Source organism: Epinephelus moara, chromosome 8 (assembly GCF_006386435.1).
Source record: "Epinephelus moara isolate mb chromosome 8, YSFRI_EMoa_1.0, whole genome shotgun sequence".
Lineage (NCBI taxonomy): Eukaryota > Metazoa > Chordata > Actinopteri > Perciformes > Serranidae > Epinephelus > Epinephelus moara.
Window position 1 is genome coordinate 13,125,327 of NC_065513.1, and position 19,069 is coordinate 13,144,395.

At 40.5% G+C, this 19,069-nt stretch overlaps 1 protein-coding gene across 1 annotated transcript in view; it reads left to right on the forward strand.

Annotated features, from left to right (window-relative positions):
- The window catches only part of rimbp2b (RIMS binding protein 2b), a 106,647-nt gene that overhangs the window by 63,603 nt on the left and 23,975 nt on the right, over nucleotides 1-19,069 (forward strand). The window contains exons 7-15 of the mRNA XM_050050090.1: nucleotides 1,483-1,572; nucleotides 5,955-6,077; nucleotides 7,521-7,625; nucleotides 10,524-10,574; nucleotides 11,072-11,092; nucleotides 14,443-14,647; nucleotides 17,238-17,386; nucleotides 18,118-18,197; nucleotides 18,920-19,029. Of these exons, the coding sequence (XP_049906047.1) occupies nucleotides 1,483-1,572; nucleotides 5,955-6,077; nucleotides 7,521-7,625; nucleotides 10,524-10,574; nucleotides 11,072-11,092; nucleotides 14,443-14,647; nucleotides 17,238-17,386; nucleotides 18,118-18,197; nucleotides 18,920-19,029 (934 nt within the window). The remainder of the gene's footprint in view (nucleotides 1-1,482; nucleotides 1,573-5,954; nucleotides 6,078-7,520; nucleotides 7,626-10,523; nucleotides 10,575-11,071; nucleotides 11,093-14,442; nucleotides 14,648-17,237; nucleotides 17,387-18,117; nucleotides 18,198-18,919; nucleotides 19,030-19,069) is intronic.

The following is a 19,069-nucleotide window of genomic DNA, read 5'->3' on the forward strand; positions in this document are numbered from 1 at the left end:
CTGTAAAGTACAACGTCCTTATATACAGGACAGTAAAACACTAAAGTAACCTCATTTTCAATTTCTTCAGTGTTCCACTAAAAAACAGTCTGTCCTCCTCTAGAGTGACAACAAACCTCCCAGTTTCTAAGGCTAATTGTAATGTTCTTGAGTGCAACTGTGCATGTCGGGATCTTTATCTTTAAGGTTCAACACTGTAGCTAGAGGCTGTAGAATAGAGGTATGATCATATTATTCAACAGGTGGTGCGTTTCACATGTTTTATTTCCAAGTTGCTCTTGGAAAGAGAATACTGTTACCACTGGAAAACGCCTGTTCTGGTTACAGCCCAAAATTCCTGCAAGGTATTATGGGGTCTGGGAATGAGGTGGATAAAAAGAGGATGACTGCATACTAAGCTTCAATTACATAACTGTATCATCAACTTTTTGGCCACATTTGGTTTGTTGTCAGATGCAGCCTGATATACTTTATATATACATAAAGCACAGGTGTTACAGTGAGTAAGCATGCACAGTGCGAGGACCCTGAAATTAAAGCAGATAAATGTAATTCAGCCATCATTAATTTTATTATTTACGCCTGTGATTCTCCTACTGTGAGATGTCAAAATGTGTTTTTAAAAAAGGCGTATTGCTATGACCAGCACCTAATGCTTGGTGTGCTTTTGCCAGACAACTATTGCTAATGTAACAATGCTTTATGGACAGCAGTTATGGAAAATATTTAACATATTCTAGTCTCTTACCTCATGTATCCTTACATGCATGTTTTTTAAAAATCGTACCTCCTGTTTCCATCTGCCCTCTGAAACGTCCTTCATAAGTAAAACATAAGGGGGAAGGAGCAGGCGCACCATCAGCAGCCATTAAGACGCACTGTATTTACAGTGAATTTATCATGCATGAGCTAGTGGGTTTCTTAGCTCCTGACAAGAACACCACTTGGCCTACATGCTGCTGCTGTAGTGGCAGTGAATTGCACATCTCAGAGAACTCTCCAGTTGACACTGCAAATTGCATCCACCGCACGCCTCACGACTGTTGATTGAATGTAATTAAGTTTTCCTTCTCTGCAATGATGGCATTTTTTTACCGTCAGCTCAACACACTTGGAAAGAAACAGTGGGGAAAAAAGACTCTGTGTGTGTGTGTGGGTGTGTACGTGTAGGGGAGTGTGTGGTTAGGAGGGTATCAAAATGCATGTTTGATTAACATCTGCTCACATAGAGGTGAAGTTTTATGTTTTTTTATTACATCTATTCCAGTATGTTGAAAAGCTAGTATTATGACATTATTGTTGTTTCACTGTAGTGTCTAAAATGGCAGCCTCTAGAATGTAGAGAACCTCGAGCAGTCGCGTCAGATGAATAATGCATGGGCTATCGCTAACAACATGCGGGGTTTGAGTGCTGTGCTCTGGCCTAATCACGGTGACTTCTTGAGTTCTAAACACGGTTTTCTTTCTGCCTCTTTTGTCTAGGAGAATGAGCTTCAAGATTTCCTCCAGGAGAACAAACACTTGAACCTCCAGTTGTTTAACAATAGCCACAAGGCATCTGAGTATGAGAAGGTAAGAGCCAAAAAGGCCTCAGGTTTGACCACTGTATACATCTCAGTGCTGCTCCATTCACACTTGTAATGATTTTAAGCTCATATTGTATCCGTCTTTTGAGCACCGTAAAATTTGTCTTTAGCCATGGTGGCGTGGCTCTATGGATGACCCTGTTGGTCTGTCTGTCGGCCAGTCAACCACTTTGGTCCAGACTTAAAAATCAGAACAACTATTGGATGAATCAACATTCATTGTCCCCAGAGGATGAATCATACTGACTTTGGTGATCCCCTGAGTTGTTCTGTAGCACCACCATGAGGTTGACATTTTGTTTTGTAGTGAAGTATCTTGACACCTATTGGATGAGTTGTCATGCATTTTGGTACAGACATGATTCCCAGAGCATGAATCCCAATGACTTTGGTGATTCTCTGGCTTTTAAACTCAAGCACCACCAAGAGATTTTGAGTGACGTGTCGATTAGTATCTGATGGATTGCCATATGGTATAGACATTCATATCTCCCTCAGGATGAATTGTAGTAATTTTGGTGATTTAAGTGTTTATATCCCCTAAAAAGTCTGATCTTGACTATACTGGCTGTTTTCTGTGCAAATCTTGTCAATACAGACTTGTTTTTACATTCCTCTACTGATATTATATTGCTGATATTATTGAAGTCTGCTAAATTCAGCATCATGTGGGATGAGATGGCAGTCAGAGAGATATGATCAAGTCATTCTGTCTGAGGTGTAACAGGTGGTGTGTTCCACGTTTCATTTTCCAATCACTCTAGGAAAGAGGATTAGTGTACCATTAGTGCACTGTTACCATTGGAAAATACAGGTTACGGTTGCACCCATAGGGGTCTAGGAGTGACATAGATAGAGCCACCATCAGGTCATTATTGTATTTCTTTCAACACTTGCAAAACTAAAATCACTCCCATCAGCCTCATTTGTACCTTGTGTTTGGTGTTACTCAGAAAATGTTAGCATGCTAATACCCTAAAGTAAGGTGGTAAACATTACACCTTGCAGACATTAGCATGTTAGCATTTTCATTCCAACCATGTTAATATGTTTACATCAGCATTTTGCACAGAACACTGCAGTGCCTAAGTACAGTCTCACAGAGCTGCTAACATGGCTGTAGACTCTGTGTTGTTTCTTCATAGGCCACAGCCTTTACATTAACACTCAGTAATCAGATGACTTTCTGGGTCACAGTATAACTTATCCAAAACTAGAGGATGCAGGATAGATAGAGCAGTTTTTCTCAGCAGAGGCCCATAAACGAAAGCAATGAGCCTCCCGTTCTATTAAAACACCCTCACCTCTCTTTAGCCCCTAGACCTGAAAGGCCTTCAGAGCCGATAACACAGAGGTAAAGTAGATCAACAAACAAAGAGCACCAGGCTTCTCTCTATGGACAGAAGGGCAATTTCCTGAAGGAGCTGATTGGCAGGTAGTTGCTGTCAGGGTGAAGAAGGGTGGGATGCTGGTTATTGATGTCTTATCAGGACTTGGGTGGCTCCTGGAGCAGCAATGCTGAACTGTTATCACACTGACGGATATGAGAGCAGCACTCTGCAGGGCAGTGCGGATATTAGCCCTCGCTTCCACCCCCATGTTCTGATCCCTATCGTCTCTGAATGAAATAGGAGGGGCTACAAACGGCACCTCCCTTTGCCCATAATAGACTATTGACCTGCTTCTGCTGGATCCAATATAGTTTCATTCGATCTGTCTACATTAGGTCTGACAGTCGCTCCTATCCATGTGGATAGTTTTTGCTGTGTAGAGGCGGGCGGTTTAGAGGCAGACTCACTGGTTTCTGTTTATGTTTTGCTTTGCTGGTGTTTGTTGAAACGCCCTCCTCAAGGAATCATTAGTCATTCATGGCTGCTCTGAGGAAGGGGCTTTGCCACATTACTGCTGCAGGAACCAGTCATCTCGCTGCCAATGGGGGGCCTTTAAAAAGCTGATTGAAAAATACTGCCTCTTAAGTAACAATACAATTGGACTGTGGGAGACAGATTGTAAGGAATATAAAAACAGCCAAATATTTTATATGTCGTTCATAATAACCTCATTGGTGTTGAATTGGTGTACAGTGTTAACATAATGTGTGATTGCTTTAGTCAATTGAATGCTTAGTGCTTGGTTAACAATGAAGCATGAATAATTTATTAATGTTTCGGTGTACAGCCATGGGAGTCAGTGAATTATGTTACTCTTGCATTATTATAATATTTAAAGGCTTTTATCACTGAAACCAGCAATGCTCCCACGCCTGGCCTGTACCAGTTTCTGCCTGTTTTAAATGCTTTGAATGCTTTAGGTAGTGTTAAAGCAAATGGTTTTTTACAGCATGGTGCTTAAAATCGACAGTGACTGCCAGAAAAGTGGAAACAGCTGTGCAATGGAATTCACTCCAAAGCAGCAGCTCTACCTTTATGTAGTGCATTATGTTCATTCATTCAGTTTCTGTTGATTCTGTATGAAAAAAGGCACTCATTCAGCTCCACAGTCAGTTGGGAGGCTTTGTGGTGTGATTGAATTGGATTTTACTGAATGGTATTCCTGACATTTTGTCCACCTTAGAGAAAAGGAAATAAGTGGCAAATTGTTAATTTAGCCACCGCCGCAAGTGCTTGGATTTAATTTAGAATAACACAGCTATTTAATGATATAAGACAGCTGGTTATTTAACTTGTAAAATCACGAGCTGACAAGTGGTTATTTTTGTAAGATGCTGACACTGTAATACTCTAGTGTGAATAAATGGAAATTTGCTAATTAGCAAATGTATTATTTTACTGGCTTTTGCCTACCACTACCCTGTAGTGATTGCACTGTTATTATAGTTACACAATGATGCATTTAATGTAAAGCTCTTGAAATAGTTTTTATCATTGCCAACATAGTAATCAAAGATAATTGTAGCATGGTTTTTGAGCCACCCTTAAAGGGTCAGTTTGGTATTTTTCAACCAGACGTTTTTTTTTGCCTTTTGTATCTAAGAGACTATTGGGAACAACAATTTTTGAAATTGGTCAAGTATAAAGCAAGAGCCCTGCAGCCGGCTGCTGTGAAGGAAGTTGTAATGTAACTATTTGGGGGATGATCGCATCATCAATTTATGTCCGATAAAAGTGGATGTTTTTGCCATTGACAGGTTCAGATTATGACTCTAAGTGTCTGACAACAATATGTGAAGGTTCCCTACAGAGATGGACCTTTTTGGTAAGAAGTAAGATCCTTTTTTTTTTTTTTTAATCACTAAGCCCACCAGACTCCATTTAAATACAGTAAGATTATCTTCTTAAAACACACTTCATAAAAAGTCGACAGAAACAAAATAAAACTCTTAAAAACCATCTTGGTTTGTCTTTCCACTGCTGCAACAATCACAAATTCTGGATGGTTAAGATAAACCCTTAATTGAAGTTAGATGTAAAAATATGCTAGATGTAAAAAAAAATTGTTGTTCCCATTAGTCACAACGTAGCCTTTAAAGGTACCCTGTGGAGTTTTTGACCGCAGTAACAATGTTTTGATGAGTGGGACCCCATTTTGTTTGGATCTCAAGCACACAAGCCAATGATTGACGTGATACACATTCCTGCTAATATTTTCTCATTATAACACTGACCATCACGTGGTGGTAATACAGGAGCACAATACATGAAAGAAGCAGACCTCAAGTTAGCTAAGATGGATGTAAACAATACAGATTTCAAATGTATACATAAAAAAAATAGATTGCAGAGGTTTTATGAGGAAGGAAAGGCATTCAGAACGTTGTTAGGCCTCAAGGATACACACAATGCATTATGATGACTGACTGTTAACAGACCTTTGTTTATCTACAAGAGAACTCCACAGGGTACCTTTAATTTCTCCATGCAGCAAAGACCCAGGCAGGACACCTACTAACTTAAGCAGTTCCAAAACAAAAAACATAACAGCTTGTTATAGAGAAAATGAGAAGAGTAAATATATAGCCATTAATTTATCCACTTTCTGTGCTGACATTCTCACCACTGTCATAGATTGAACACTATATCTGACCATTTTCTGACACTGAACAAAGAGACTCGGAGAATTCTGGCTCATTAAACTTTAAGATGGCAGGAGGCAATAGGCACACCAGGACACCTGAAAGGGTAACCTCTTTCATACGGGAGCAGAATGACCACTCTGATATCTACAAATAAAAACATGAACCTTCCAGTATTCCTAAAAAAACTAAAAATCAATTTAGAGCAGTGTGAAAACCAAATCTAAAAATGCATCTGATTAAAACATTACCAGCCTGGTTTGACCCAAAGAAGTGTAGTACGGCTGCACTCTCAAACTCAGTGTCTTTGCTCCTTGCTTGTTCTGTCTGCACAGGTGAAGTCTGAGTATGCCCAGCTCAAAGAGACCCTTGGTGCTGTGACGCAGGAGAGAGATTTAGCCCTGTGGGAGAGGAACCAGCTCCAAGGCAAACTGGAGAACCTAGAGCAGGTGCTCAAGGTGAGGACGCCAGCTCCAAGGGCAGACTTAACCGCAGAATCTCTCAGTACTGTGTGCATTTCTAGTTCAAGTAGTCCGTCTATCCCGGGATCCTAATTCAGGTGTTTTTATGGAGCCTAACCCTTTGCCAGTACCCCTTTTCCTACCTGTGCTACACTGCCTCCATCTGGTTATCTTCCGCTATACTGTCTAATGTCCCTGACATGTCTGTTGCCTTCCAGTGTCGTGTTGGGAGGTCTGACCAGGAGCTGTGAAAGAGTAGAAGCTTGGAGCAGTCTGCCCCCCCCCCCCTTCCCTCCTTTCCTTTCCTATTTCACCCTTTCATGTTGTCCTACCTTCCCTGACCTCTCCCTCCCCACCTTCCCTGTCCCTTCTCCCCCTGCTAGATTTATAAGGTATCACTGCTACGTCCATCTGTTAGGGAGCAGTCCTATTCAATCCCATTCTGAATGCTTTCTGTCCACCTCAGTGGCTGTGCTTATCTCTCCCTTTATCCGTGGGCTGCTTACCAGACATACGAATGGTCACCTGGCTATACGACCACAGCACTGTGGAATGTGATTTTTGCATGAGGCAGGACAAAGAGTTTGGCTTTATGATGACGGGAGGGGGAGGAAGAGGAGTTACAGAGACTGGGTCACCTTTCATGATGATAATGTCACCCACACGTTTGATGACATTACCTATCTTAGACCTCAATTTTTACTGGCATGAAAATGTCATTTGCTTCTCTCACCTGACAGTGTCGCAAGTATTCACATATAGTGGGAGCAGTGGTGTGACTGGATGACACGGACATATTGTGCTATGAAGAGCCTAGCATTCAGTCCCTTGTATTGTATGGCTTCTTTTGTTGTTATGGATGACCACAAACAAGTGAGCACGCTACGGAGTTTGCTCACCCTTTTCATGTAACGTAAAACCCTGTATTGATCACGCAAAGACAACATCGCTGAGGACAGCTTTTCAAACAGTCCACCAGACTTCTAACCGTAACCAGACTTCTAACAGGTATTGTGTTACCTAAAGGGGGCAGCAAACCTGACTGTGGATTGATGTTAGTTTTTTGTTCACACAGCAAAGCATCTCTAGTCCTCATCCATAAGCACCTTTGTGCAAAAATTTGATCTGATCTCTCCCGCAGATCATTCGACATAAACTGTTCCCACATGGCATTTGCTGTGGCATAGTTTATGTCTTGTTTTTAAGGGTTTTTAAAGGTCAGTACACTTGTTAACCAGCCTCTGTATGTGTGATGTGTGTGCACATGTAACACCTGTGTTGTCTCTGAGTGTGGAGTCGAAGACTGGAGATGCATTTTGTGTTGGCTCAGTGCCATTGGATTTTAGTTCCACTAACAGCAGCCCTCTTTATGCTCCCCACCCCCGACCCCCTCCACAATCCTCCCTCCTGGCTCTCCACCCCTGCACCCTCTGCGGACAGCATATGCGCGAGGCTGCGGAGCGGAGGCAGCAACTAGAGTTGGAGCATGAGCAGGCCTTGGCTGTACTCAATGCAAAGCAGCAGGAGATTGAAGTTCTTCAGAAGGTAAGGGAGCTCTGGTTATATAACACTTTCAGCACCAGAGGTTCAGGCTTTCTTGTTTGCTCAGCCTGCACCTGTGTCATCAGTCAAAGAGAATTTGTTGAGCACTTGCACAGTCCAACAAAAGGTGAAAGTCAACTCAAAGACTGTATTATAGAGAGCAGGGCAAAGACAGATGCTCTCTATAGGCTATAGCACTCATCATTTCCATCACTGGCACTACTGAAGCTCTCTCCTCTCAGCCCCATCCTTCAGCTGTCTGTCACTCTCCAAACCCTGGGTGCTTACCATTTCAGGAGCACTCCTCTTGTTTGTTACAAGCTAGCAAATCAAACATTCAAAACTCAGAGTAGATATGACACTTTGTAGAGTCTTGCTTAAGCAAAAATTGCTGGCCCAGGCCATTTGATGGTCGGGCTTCCTCCTCTGTGCACTGGAGCTGACTGTAATGTCAAAGCAGGCCTAGCAATGGCTGAGATTGCTGATAGTGTGAACGTGATAGGAATTGTCACCAATGCCTTCTCTAGAAACTGTGTGTGTATCCTCAGTGTTGCTGTTGCTGCAGTGTTGCTCTAACTTCACAGTCAGCCTTTCACAGGCAGAGTTCTCAGCTTTTTTCTCTCATTAACAGAAGCTCATTACTGCCTTATCTTCCTTCAGACACTGGCTGCTCTCTGCATTCTCCCAAATTAATTGCCTGCAAAGTAGATTTATGAAATTGCAAAGTCCACAGATGCTCTCATATTCATGTGGAACACTTGTTTTTCTCAACAGATGTTTCTAGTTCCCATAAGAAAAATAGCGTGTATTGTGCTATGTTTCTATACAGCTCAGTGCTTCTATAATACCCAAACCTTATTCCTCCTGAATGCATCAGCATCCCTCATTTATTATAGATGGAACATCTTTTAAAAATTTGTTTACAATGATGCTTGTTTGCACAGAGCGTTAGTCAAGGCCATTTTTCTCAAACATAACTTACTCATCCATTCAAGCACACACTCTGGCAACACATTCATTGTTTGAATGACCATCTACAGTAGATAATCATTAAAGATATTCCGTTACTATTCTTTCCTTCTACCCTAAAACCTCCTTTTATCCACTGTAAAATACTGTGTATACAAATTGCTGACATTTTGCTAACAGATAACAAAACACTATTTATTAGAAATCAGTTGTTCTTAAAAGTTCTCAAACAGTAGTTGCCAGTGGCTGCACAGGGCCACTTGCTGTGTAGACTGTTGTTTAAGAGCAGGGGAGAAGAATTGATTTCCAAGAAAACCACTCTTTCATCCGGATGTGAAACTACTTTAAAGTTTTTTAATGAATTACATGCTCATGGATCAGTGCATAGCCTTGGTTACTCACCAATACCCAGTCCAGCATTTTAGGCACTATCAGAACAACTCTAGTAATCATCAAATCAACAGAAAATGTAGCAACCAATCTGTTTGTTGGAGTCAAGATATCAGGGATTGCGATGTCAGGACAGTTTACGTAAATGAGGGTCTCAAACTCCAATTACCTAGGGGCCAGTGGCCAGGTGCCTTCCTAATGGGGGCACTTGAACACCCTGTGTTACTGGAGAATGACAGCTTTCTGTGTTGGAACAAGTTGCATTAAAACTCCTTGGAAACAAATTGTCCATTTACCTTGAAACTGTCTGTGCTTCACATCAGTGTTTCTGTTAGGTTGAGAGAGAGCCATTAGGATGTCTGGTGTGCTGTGAGGAGTCCTGTTGGTCATTGCTAAAGTGCTGCTGCAACTATACTGCACAACATGTTGATTGTTTGCTGATTTATGAGTCAGACTCTGTCTTGGCTGGCACTAGTAACTTCTTGAAGTCTCCGCTGGTTGCATGGTAACTACTAAGGGCAATAATTGTTGTTTTTATACTAGTGGATTAAACACATGAGATAAAGTGTGTAAATATTTAGAGGTGCTGGTTGGTAGGCAGGTGAGTTATTTTGTCACTTACAGTCTTTGTGCTTAGCTCCAGTAACTAAACAAGTGCTGACAGTAGCTTCATGTTAACAGACAGACATGAAAGAGGTATCAGTCTACTCAGCAAGAAAATGAATAATTGTATTTTCCCAAAATGTTGATTTCAGCTATTCCTTTAAATGCTAATTAAGAGGCAGTTTCAGCACCATAGCTGGTGTTCTAACAGATGTTATAGCTGGAGGAGGAGCTTGCTTGAAGATGGAATGATTTCGACCATTTCTATTTTGGGGAAAAATGAAATGCGAAACATTTATTTGTGGGCCAGATGTAAATTCTTGTATGGCCCGATCTGGCCCCAGGCTAGTAGTTTGAGACCTCTGGTTTAGATGCTCTCAGGCAGGTCTTCACAGGTAAGTGTGGTAAACTGACAAATGCACAAATGCTTCCTTGATTCTGTTAACTTTCTTGCATGTACATAATTGTTATATGTTGCATAACTCGCATTTTGACAATTAAATAACCTTAAAGAAACATAAAATATAAAAGGTGAAAATGGTGCAAGAAAAGTCACAGTATCTTGATACCTCTTTAAAGTGGAAATAGACAAGTTTTTTGCTTTAACTTGACTGTGATAGCAGTGCTAATACTAATACCACTTGGAAATCCTAGGGGGGAGGAAAGTTGTCTGTTTCCACTTTAAGTCCAAATTGCTCAGATCAAGGCTCTGTTGGAAAATATTAATGTGAGGTAAAGAGATAAACTGCTGATAAGCTTCATCGTTGCCTCCCATACTGCTGACAGAGATAGTGGCTTTCTTTCCAACCATTTTCACCCTGAGCACCAATGAATCAAAAGGTGTTTGTCCGTAAACGCCCTTTCATTGGTGTTTTAAACTGAAACTTAACTGCAACATAAATGACAGTGAACTGAAACGCTGCACCCTGTATTTCCCAGGCTCAGGTTGAGGCAAAAAAGGAACATGAAGGCGCTGTCCATCTGTTAGAGGTGAGCGTCTGGACTCTGGGGGTGGGTTGACTGTGTGTGTTTATGTGGTTGCTGCTTGGGGATAAGGGACTAGTCAGCCCTGGGGCAGATCTGTGTTTGCCTAGAGCCATTTCCTGCTCTTTTTACCTCACTACCCAAAGCTTTATGCTTTTTTTTTAAGTTCTTATTTTTTAAGATGTGAATCCTAGGCTAAGTTTATAGATTTCTTTTCAAAATATTGTTAAACTGACATGTGAGTGACAGATTTAAACTTAACAGAGATGTGTAAATAGCCGTTTTCAGAAAGGTGAATAAATCGTAAACAACAAAATGTCATTATCTATTATTTCATCTCTCTATTAGCATTGTAATAAGGTGATGCGTATGTGTGAGTTTCAAAGCAGATTTCAAGAGTGTTGTGCTTTCAAGATGCGTATGAGTGATCACATGTGTAATTGTGCTTTATTTCTTTCCTACATCTCTTTTTACTGAATGGGTGTGTGTTTATGCTTATACAGAACCACTTGGACAGCATGCAGGTATTTCAGAATTGTTTTTATTTATTTATTAGATCTTTTTTTTCCACTTTTCCCAGTATAGTCAATAATACAGTATCCCCATGTTTACTTTGGCCAAGGGGGAGTGGTGATGTAACACCACATTACAAACAAAATTATTCATCATAGTCTAAGTTTAATATTGATCATAAACATGATGAATATAGAAGTGCTCAAAAGGTAAAAGGTAACAGAAAGCATACATCAGTACAGAACTAATCTGATGTGTGATCTTTGCTTTTTGGTTTTCAGAAATATTCAGGGCTGCCTCTTTTCTTTACTACCCGCTCAGCTCTGTTTCACATTTCCCATCAAAGCAAACTCGCAAGCGGAGAGCTTTTTGAAAGTCTGGAACATGACTGACAGCATAAACTGGAGGTCTTTCTGACTTGATCATAAAGAAAAATTCAGCGGCGCTCGCTTAACAATTGATGAAAAGATTCAGAATATGGAGCGACTTCAATTAAAGAGGAATGCCTGGGGCCGCAGTGACCGACCTCAATCCCACATAATCAAAGCCCAGCAACACATCGAGGTGTGCAAATTTAACTTTATAAGACCAAACGCGTGTTTAAAGTGTGTGTTTAGATGTGAACAAATAGAAATATCAAACTGCAATAAATGAATGCAGATTAACTATTTGATTGGTAAAATAAATGTCAGTAAAAAGTCTGGATGTCCTTTTGTATTCCAGATATTTTAAATTAAAAGCTTTCATCTAGAGCACATAAACATTAGTCATTACATCTGTAATATTGATGCATACAGTAGATAGTAGCTTTCTGAGTGTATAAGAGTGTATTGTTTTAAAAAGGATCACATCACCAAGCGATGACTGTGATCCTTTTTCGTTGTAGCATTGCATGTGTTAGTCAGCATGTGTTTTTAAACCTGTCTACTTTCCATACAGCTGAGAACTGTATGATGCTATTAAAACTAATACCTCTTAATTTACTAATTCTGTTTCAAACATGCAGGACTTCCTTCGTTGTGTGTCTGCTAACAGCATGTTATATCTAGCAACAACATGTGTGCATGGAATGGACTCAGTGTTTTAACAGAAGAGCATAGGCAGCACTGTACAGTAGTAGCAGGGGGTGTCGCTGTGTGTTGGGCAGTGCTAAAAAATTCCACGGTAGCTTCAGTGTCCTCCAGAACATCTCCGGTTCAGATTGTTGTCAGTTTGAGATTGAGAAGTGATTTTTGATGATTGATCATTTAACTTGAGAAATGAAGCTATAGCACCTGGAATTTCCTTTATACCTGCCCAAACAGTGATGTTCAGTTTGTCAGTGTTAGTTTGTACAAAGTTTTCTGCTCTTAAAGTATAGGGCTGGTGATATTTGCTATATTTGTTATTGCAAACAAATCCCAGGAAAAGACCACTACCTACAACATTTACTAACTTCCCTATTCTGTCTGTGACTTTCAGCTCTGAGTCCATTTATTCTCAATAAAAAATTCTGGTAAAGCAAAATCAGTGATTTCTTTCAAAACACGGGATACATGTTAGAAATACTTGTAGTACTGAATCATGGAGTTAGACTGTCAAAGTGTTTTTCACAATTTCTGTGTCCAGGATGTTTGGGTGGGCCTGAAATCATGGCTCGATGACAACTGGAACCATTCATTCATTTTTTTATAATGGCTTCTCCTGTTAGGGGTCACACGGGGCTGGAGTCTATCCCAGCTGACACTGGGCGAGAGGTGGCGTACACCCTGGACAGGTCGTCAGACTGTCACAGGGCTGACACATAGAGACAGACAACCATTAACGCTCACATTCACACCTACAGGCAATTTAGAGTCACCAGTTAGCCTAACCTGCATGTCTTTGGACTGTGGGAGAAAGAGGGAGTACCCGGACAAAACCCACACTGACATGGGGAGAACATGCAGACTCCGCACATAGAGGGGCTCATAACCCCCACCCTGGGTTCAAATCAGGGACCCTCTTGCTGTGAGGGGACAATGCTAACCACTGCACCACCGTGCCCCCCTAGAGCCATCCTTAAAATAACTCTTCCCCCGCTATATACAGACTGTGTTATTACTGAAGTTAGAGCGCATATCATCAGTGTCATGTCGTCAGCCCCCTGTGTGTGAGCTGTGAGTTTTCTACGTCCCACAAGCTCTCTTAGCTCGTTTAGTCCAGTAAATATATGAATAAACATCTCTCTTAAATGCCACGAGTTTGTCCTTTGGTTCAGGGTGTGTGTGCTGTCTACAGACTGGGTGTGCTACTGTGTTAGTTGCTAACGAGCTCAGTGCCTTCAGTGGATAAGCCAACAGTATCTATTTTTTCACAGTTTTGAAACCTAATTTTTTAATTATCAAATTTGGCTTGGTGGTTAGTAGCACATTTGTCTGTGGTGTGAGAAACTCAGGACACACATTTATTTTTGCTTTACCTGGACTTTGAAATCAGTTATAATATATTGTCACACATATACATTTCCAACTGTAAAACCCCCCAAAGCAAAACAACACAAAAAAACAACTGGAGAAATTCCCCAAACCAGCTGGGCACTGTAGTTTCTAGCAATCGTTACTCAAACACAAGTAAATAGCGCATTTACTGGGGACTATTTTCAGCTGCAGATTAATACACATTTGGTGTTTGGTGTGATGTACAGTGCAGTATGTGGGTTTGACTTCAAATAAACCACAATGCCCATGTTCACCATAATAAAGGAACATGTTACCCAGTGCAACAGTGAGTCTCACTGATGTGTTTTTAACAGTAAACAATGAAGCTCTGTGGCCCAGAAGAATATCAGGCTTTGGCTACACAGACAGAACTTTTGTTAGTAAGACAAAATTATTGTTGGTTTGGTCTTTTCAAGGGATACCTTGACAATAACAAAAAAAAAAGAAAAAGAAAATGTCACCAGTCTCATCCTCTAAGACTCTGTGCAGTTTGGGTATGCATACTGCCTTGACACAAGAGGCTTTTCTATTTTCAGTACTATTAGCACTAACTGTAGTTGTGCATGTGATTTGTATACCGTCAGTAACAGCTGAAGTCATTTCAAGAGGTTTTTCTCTGTAATGACCAGTCCACGATATAAGTCCTTATGTAAATCTTATTCATGTTCTATTTGTGTGTAGACAGTAGACGTATAGCGTCGTATACGTACCTACTGTACTGTGTGTTTTTCTGTGTGCAGAACGGTCATTCCTGCATCCTGTGATTTCCTTATTTTTCTTCTGTTGTTTTCTTTTGTTTCCCATCCTGTCTCTCCCTGCCACTGTCTGTCTGTCCTTTCTGTCTCTCTCTCTCGCTGTCTCCCACTCCCCTCTCGATGACTCTCCTCCCTCACCGCCATCAGGCCAAAGTCCGCGAGCTGGAGGAAAAATGCCGGTCTCAGAGTGAGCAGTTCAACCTCCTGTCAAAAGAGCTGGAGAAGTTCCGGCTCCAGGCTGGGAAGTTTGATATCCTCAGCACTGAACCCTTAACTTTATGTGAATCTCCTGGGTCGCCCAACAAATCCCTCTCACAGCTCCTCAATGGACTGGCTGCCCCCATAGGAAAAGGTAAGTCTATCATCTTATTGATGCTGTGATGAAGTTATTTATTTTAATCAGTCTTATACTTCATATGTTAGTATTGAAGCATAAGTATTTTGCTTAAAAAAATAAATAAATATATATANTGTGTGTGTGTGTGTGTATATTGATTTGCTGTCATATTTTCAAGTAGCTGAAACTCATCTACATCTCAAGTTAATAAATAAGAGGCCACCAAATTAACTTAGCACATTAAAATGCTGTGCAATCAAATAAATGTGTCATTTCTGTCATGTGAGAACTGCTGGCAGTAAGTCCACACTGCACATATTGGAAGAGGAGTCAGTTCCCTCACAATGAGATGGAAAAAATGACAGCCGAAATTAGAAGTCGAGAGGCTTCTGACTTAATCCGCAGTAAACACAAACTGTTAATGAATTAATCAATCAATCACAGTGAGAAATAGCCTGGAGCTGGCAAAACTTGTTCTCGGTTTGTTTCTGAATCGTTTTTGTGAATACACAAACGTTTCACTAATTACAACTCTTGCAATCAAGTTTTACCTTATTTAATTATTGATTGATTTATTTTACACATTATTAGAAACAGAAGAGTACAGTACCTTGAGATATCAAGCTAAATGACACCTGCTGTAATACAAGGTTAAAGTTTTAAAGGGACGGTTAACCCCAAAATCAAAGATGCGCATTTTTCATCTTACCTCTGATGTGTAGATTACTGTGGTATGAGCTGCAGAGTGTTGGTGATATCGGCCGTAGAGATTTCTTCTCTCCAATATAATAAAACTAGATGGCATGTGAAAAACTCAACAGCAATGTCTCTTTTCAGAAATCATGCCCTGAAACCTGTACTATGAAGCCAGTTCAACTTACCCAGGATATCTTCTTGTTATCTGGTTTGACTAACCCTAACATTGGCTGTCTGGATAACCAGTACAACAAAGCTGGTTATCAACCAGTTCAGTCAACTCTTAGTTTTGCTATCCAGCCACGAGTGCGTTCATGTGAGAAAGGCGAGGTTGTTAATTATGAGCGATATCATCAGAACCATGAATGAAGTAGGCTGCTTCATATGACGTGATGAAACAGTAGCAAAAGTGTTTAATCGACGAGACAGAAACATGTCAGTGACGCTGGATGTAAATGACAATCTGTAATCTCAAAACAGGAAATCTAAAAACATTGAAAACACTCCATAAATGGACCGTCATCCGAGACTTAAATTGCAATCAGGTATCACTGAGCTATGGGCCTATGTGACATTAGTATAGAGGATTTTTTGCTGTTTAGTTAGTTGGTGATAATACTTCTCTGCATATGTCATATAAAACACTTTAAAGTGATGCCAGGCTGTTTCTGCTGCTGAAGTAAAGAGTCGAACAGTAGTTAATGACTGATGAGGTCTATCTGACCGAAATGTGGCATTTATAATAATGGGAGCCAATTAACAGTGTGTGGATTATTTTATTAATAAAACATAATCTTTTTTTTTCCTAGTTCTCATCATGTAGGTGTCTCATGTTATTTTGAGCTGCAGTGATGGAATCAGAGTGTAAAAGTAGCAGCACTGTCACTATGGACTAAAATAAATTTTGCATAATTCCAAATCCTGCTAAAATCATGTGTTTAGTGTGTAAACGATCTCTCCATTTGTTAGAAGCTCTGTTTTAAAACCTTACCTTTCACTCCGGACTTTCGTCCATGGATACTTTTCTCTTCAGTGATCTGATTAGTCAGAGGTCGGGCTGTTGACAGCCTGTGATCTGATACTCTGAAGTTTACCTGCTCTGGAGCAGGTTAGCTGTTCAGCATAAGTTGCCGAGGTGATTTATCCCAGTAAAAAGAGAACCAGCTTGGTAGTACTGAAGACCTAGAGTTAACCCTGAAGCTACTTTGCTAACTTCAAATCCTGCTTTGTTGCACAGGCCTCTGGTTACTCAAGATAATTAACAGACCTTGTTGAGAGCAGTTTTATGCAGGAACTGTTTTCTTTCTACCAAACTACACCTGCCGACTGTATCACCACTCAGAAGGAAGTGTGCATCTACTGCTAGCTCACCTAGCACCTCTGAGCTAGCTAACATTACAGCTCAGCCAAGGAGGACGCCATTAAAGTTTACATTTCGGGCTGTCGCAAGCCTCTTGTCCATGAGTAGATGCACCCTTCCTTCTGCATGGTGATATGTTTGGCTGATATGAAACTTCTCAAAGTAACGTCTGTGGATTTCCTTTTAGTATTGATTTTAGTCATGATTTCTGGAAAGAGACATCCCTGTTGGATTTTTAAAAAATGTATCTTTCTGGCACTTTGATCAACACAAGCCGGGTGCCATCTTGTTCCATTATATTTGATAGAAGGCAGAAATCTCTACATCTGATATCTCCAACACATCAAAACAATCTAGAGTGATAAAAAGCACTGCTGGTAAGATGAAAAATGTGTACTTTTGATTTTGTGGTGAACTGTCCTTTTAAGTTTCTGTTGTGTTTTCTGTATCTCTCTGCCTGTCTCTCTCTGTTTTGATCACAAGTTTGATATTAGTTCTGTTATATTTTGATGTGAAGATCTAATGAGAGAAGTTCTGTTTGTTCCACAGGCAATGAGGCTCCAACAAGCAGATCTTTGATATCTGAGTTCATTCGACCCCTCCAGATCAGTGGAGACAAGCCCGAGCTCCTCTCTGTCAAGCCAACATTCCTCACTCGCGGTCGAGTCAGCAGCCCAGCGCGGGCTTTCCTCTCTGAGGCATGTGATAGTGTCTAATTGTGTCCCATATGGCTTTCGCTTTGTTGCACATTACTCCATTTACACTTTCCATGACATGCACAAGGCAAGACTATTTAAACATCCGAAATGACGACATGTGACAGCAGCAGAGAGGAATCCCAAAGTACTGCTTTATTCTGCCCTGTTTACCCAAATTAAATCCTGTTGTGGAGTGTCACCTAAACAGCATTAAGTGAGCTCAACTCAACAGTGTTAGATATGTTACCTTGCCTTTGTTAGTTTTTAGAACAAACAGCAGTTTGTCACAATTGTGGGAAAAAATTGCTTCTTCATTTTAATCTAAGTAATGTGTTTGGGCTGAACAAGAGAAAATCCACGCAGCAGGTGTGCAGGGGGCCTCCTGGTTTCACACAATTTAGGACTGATCAAAATGTTTTTAGTGCACAGGAGGTGAAATGTTTAAACTAAAGACATATTGTGCATGTTGTGTTTTTTTTTTCCAATTTTGTGGAAGACATTCAGCGAATCACAGAGCACAGACACGGGGATATACAGGCCCAGTATTTTTGGTTTTACAGTGTCATACTCAAACATATAACTGTATAACTCAAATTAGTTTATTTGCTTCTTCATTCTAACTTACGAAGCTTGCCACTCTATTTTTCTGAGTATGATATGAAAGGTGAAAACACAAATAGATCTCCATGCTGAAAATGGGGTTATTATTGTCTTTTTGTTGGGTTTCCTAGATGGACAAAGAGCTCAGCTCAACTACCAGGTCCAAACCGAGGTTCACGGGGAAAGTTCGTCTGTGTATTGCTCGGTACAGGTACGTAGACATTACACAAAATTACTTATTCACCTATTCACCACTAAACAGAAAAAATACACAACCTCATCCTGAAATTTGTAATCAAGTCAGTGTGGGATGAGACACTGATTGTTTCTAACAAGTTTGTTAAAGTCCTTATTGTGCTTTAATTTTGAAATATTTTTACGTGGTTTCAATGCATTTTCAGAGTAAGTGTTAACAGGAGCTTTGTGCTAACATAACACAAACCCTCAAACAGCTGAACATCCTAAGAGAGGGTGATAATTAACAGGAGAGGTGGCCAACAGTCTTTTACACACCTCTTTACAGTCAACAGAACTGGCTGCACAGTGTGGACAAGTCATGGACAAATCTTACTGAGACTATTTGCTTTCTCTCACAGAGCTTTAGGCTGAAGATGATTCAGTGTTTCTATCTCTAAAGAAAATTACCTGTCAGCACAAAAAATAATTGGAATCCTCAGAGCACAAATATGTGAAACAGGGCCACAGCTTTCAACCCACACTTTTCTCAGCGCTCTCATATTTGTAAAAAAACAGAATAGAAAATAAAAAATAGAAACAAACTTCATATTTTCAAAGAAGCTCTCAGCAAGACATTGTCCCTTGACATACATATTAGAGGATTGGAGTGGTTGACATGGTACACAGTTAGTATTGAAGGTGTGTAGATATAACACCTCTGCAGATGAATTGTACATTTTATGTTTTTCACTGTAGTTACAATCCTTATGATGGGCCTAATGAGCATCCTGAGGCAGAGCTCCCCCTGGTGGCAGGGAAGTACCTCTACGTTTACGGGACGATGGATGAGGATGGCTTTTACGAAGGTCTGACCTGCCTTGGTTTTGTTCAATCTTTTCTATTTAA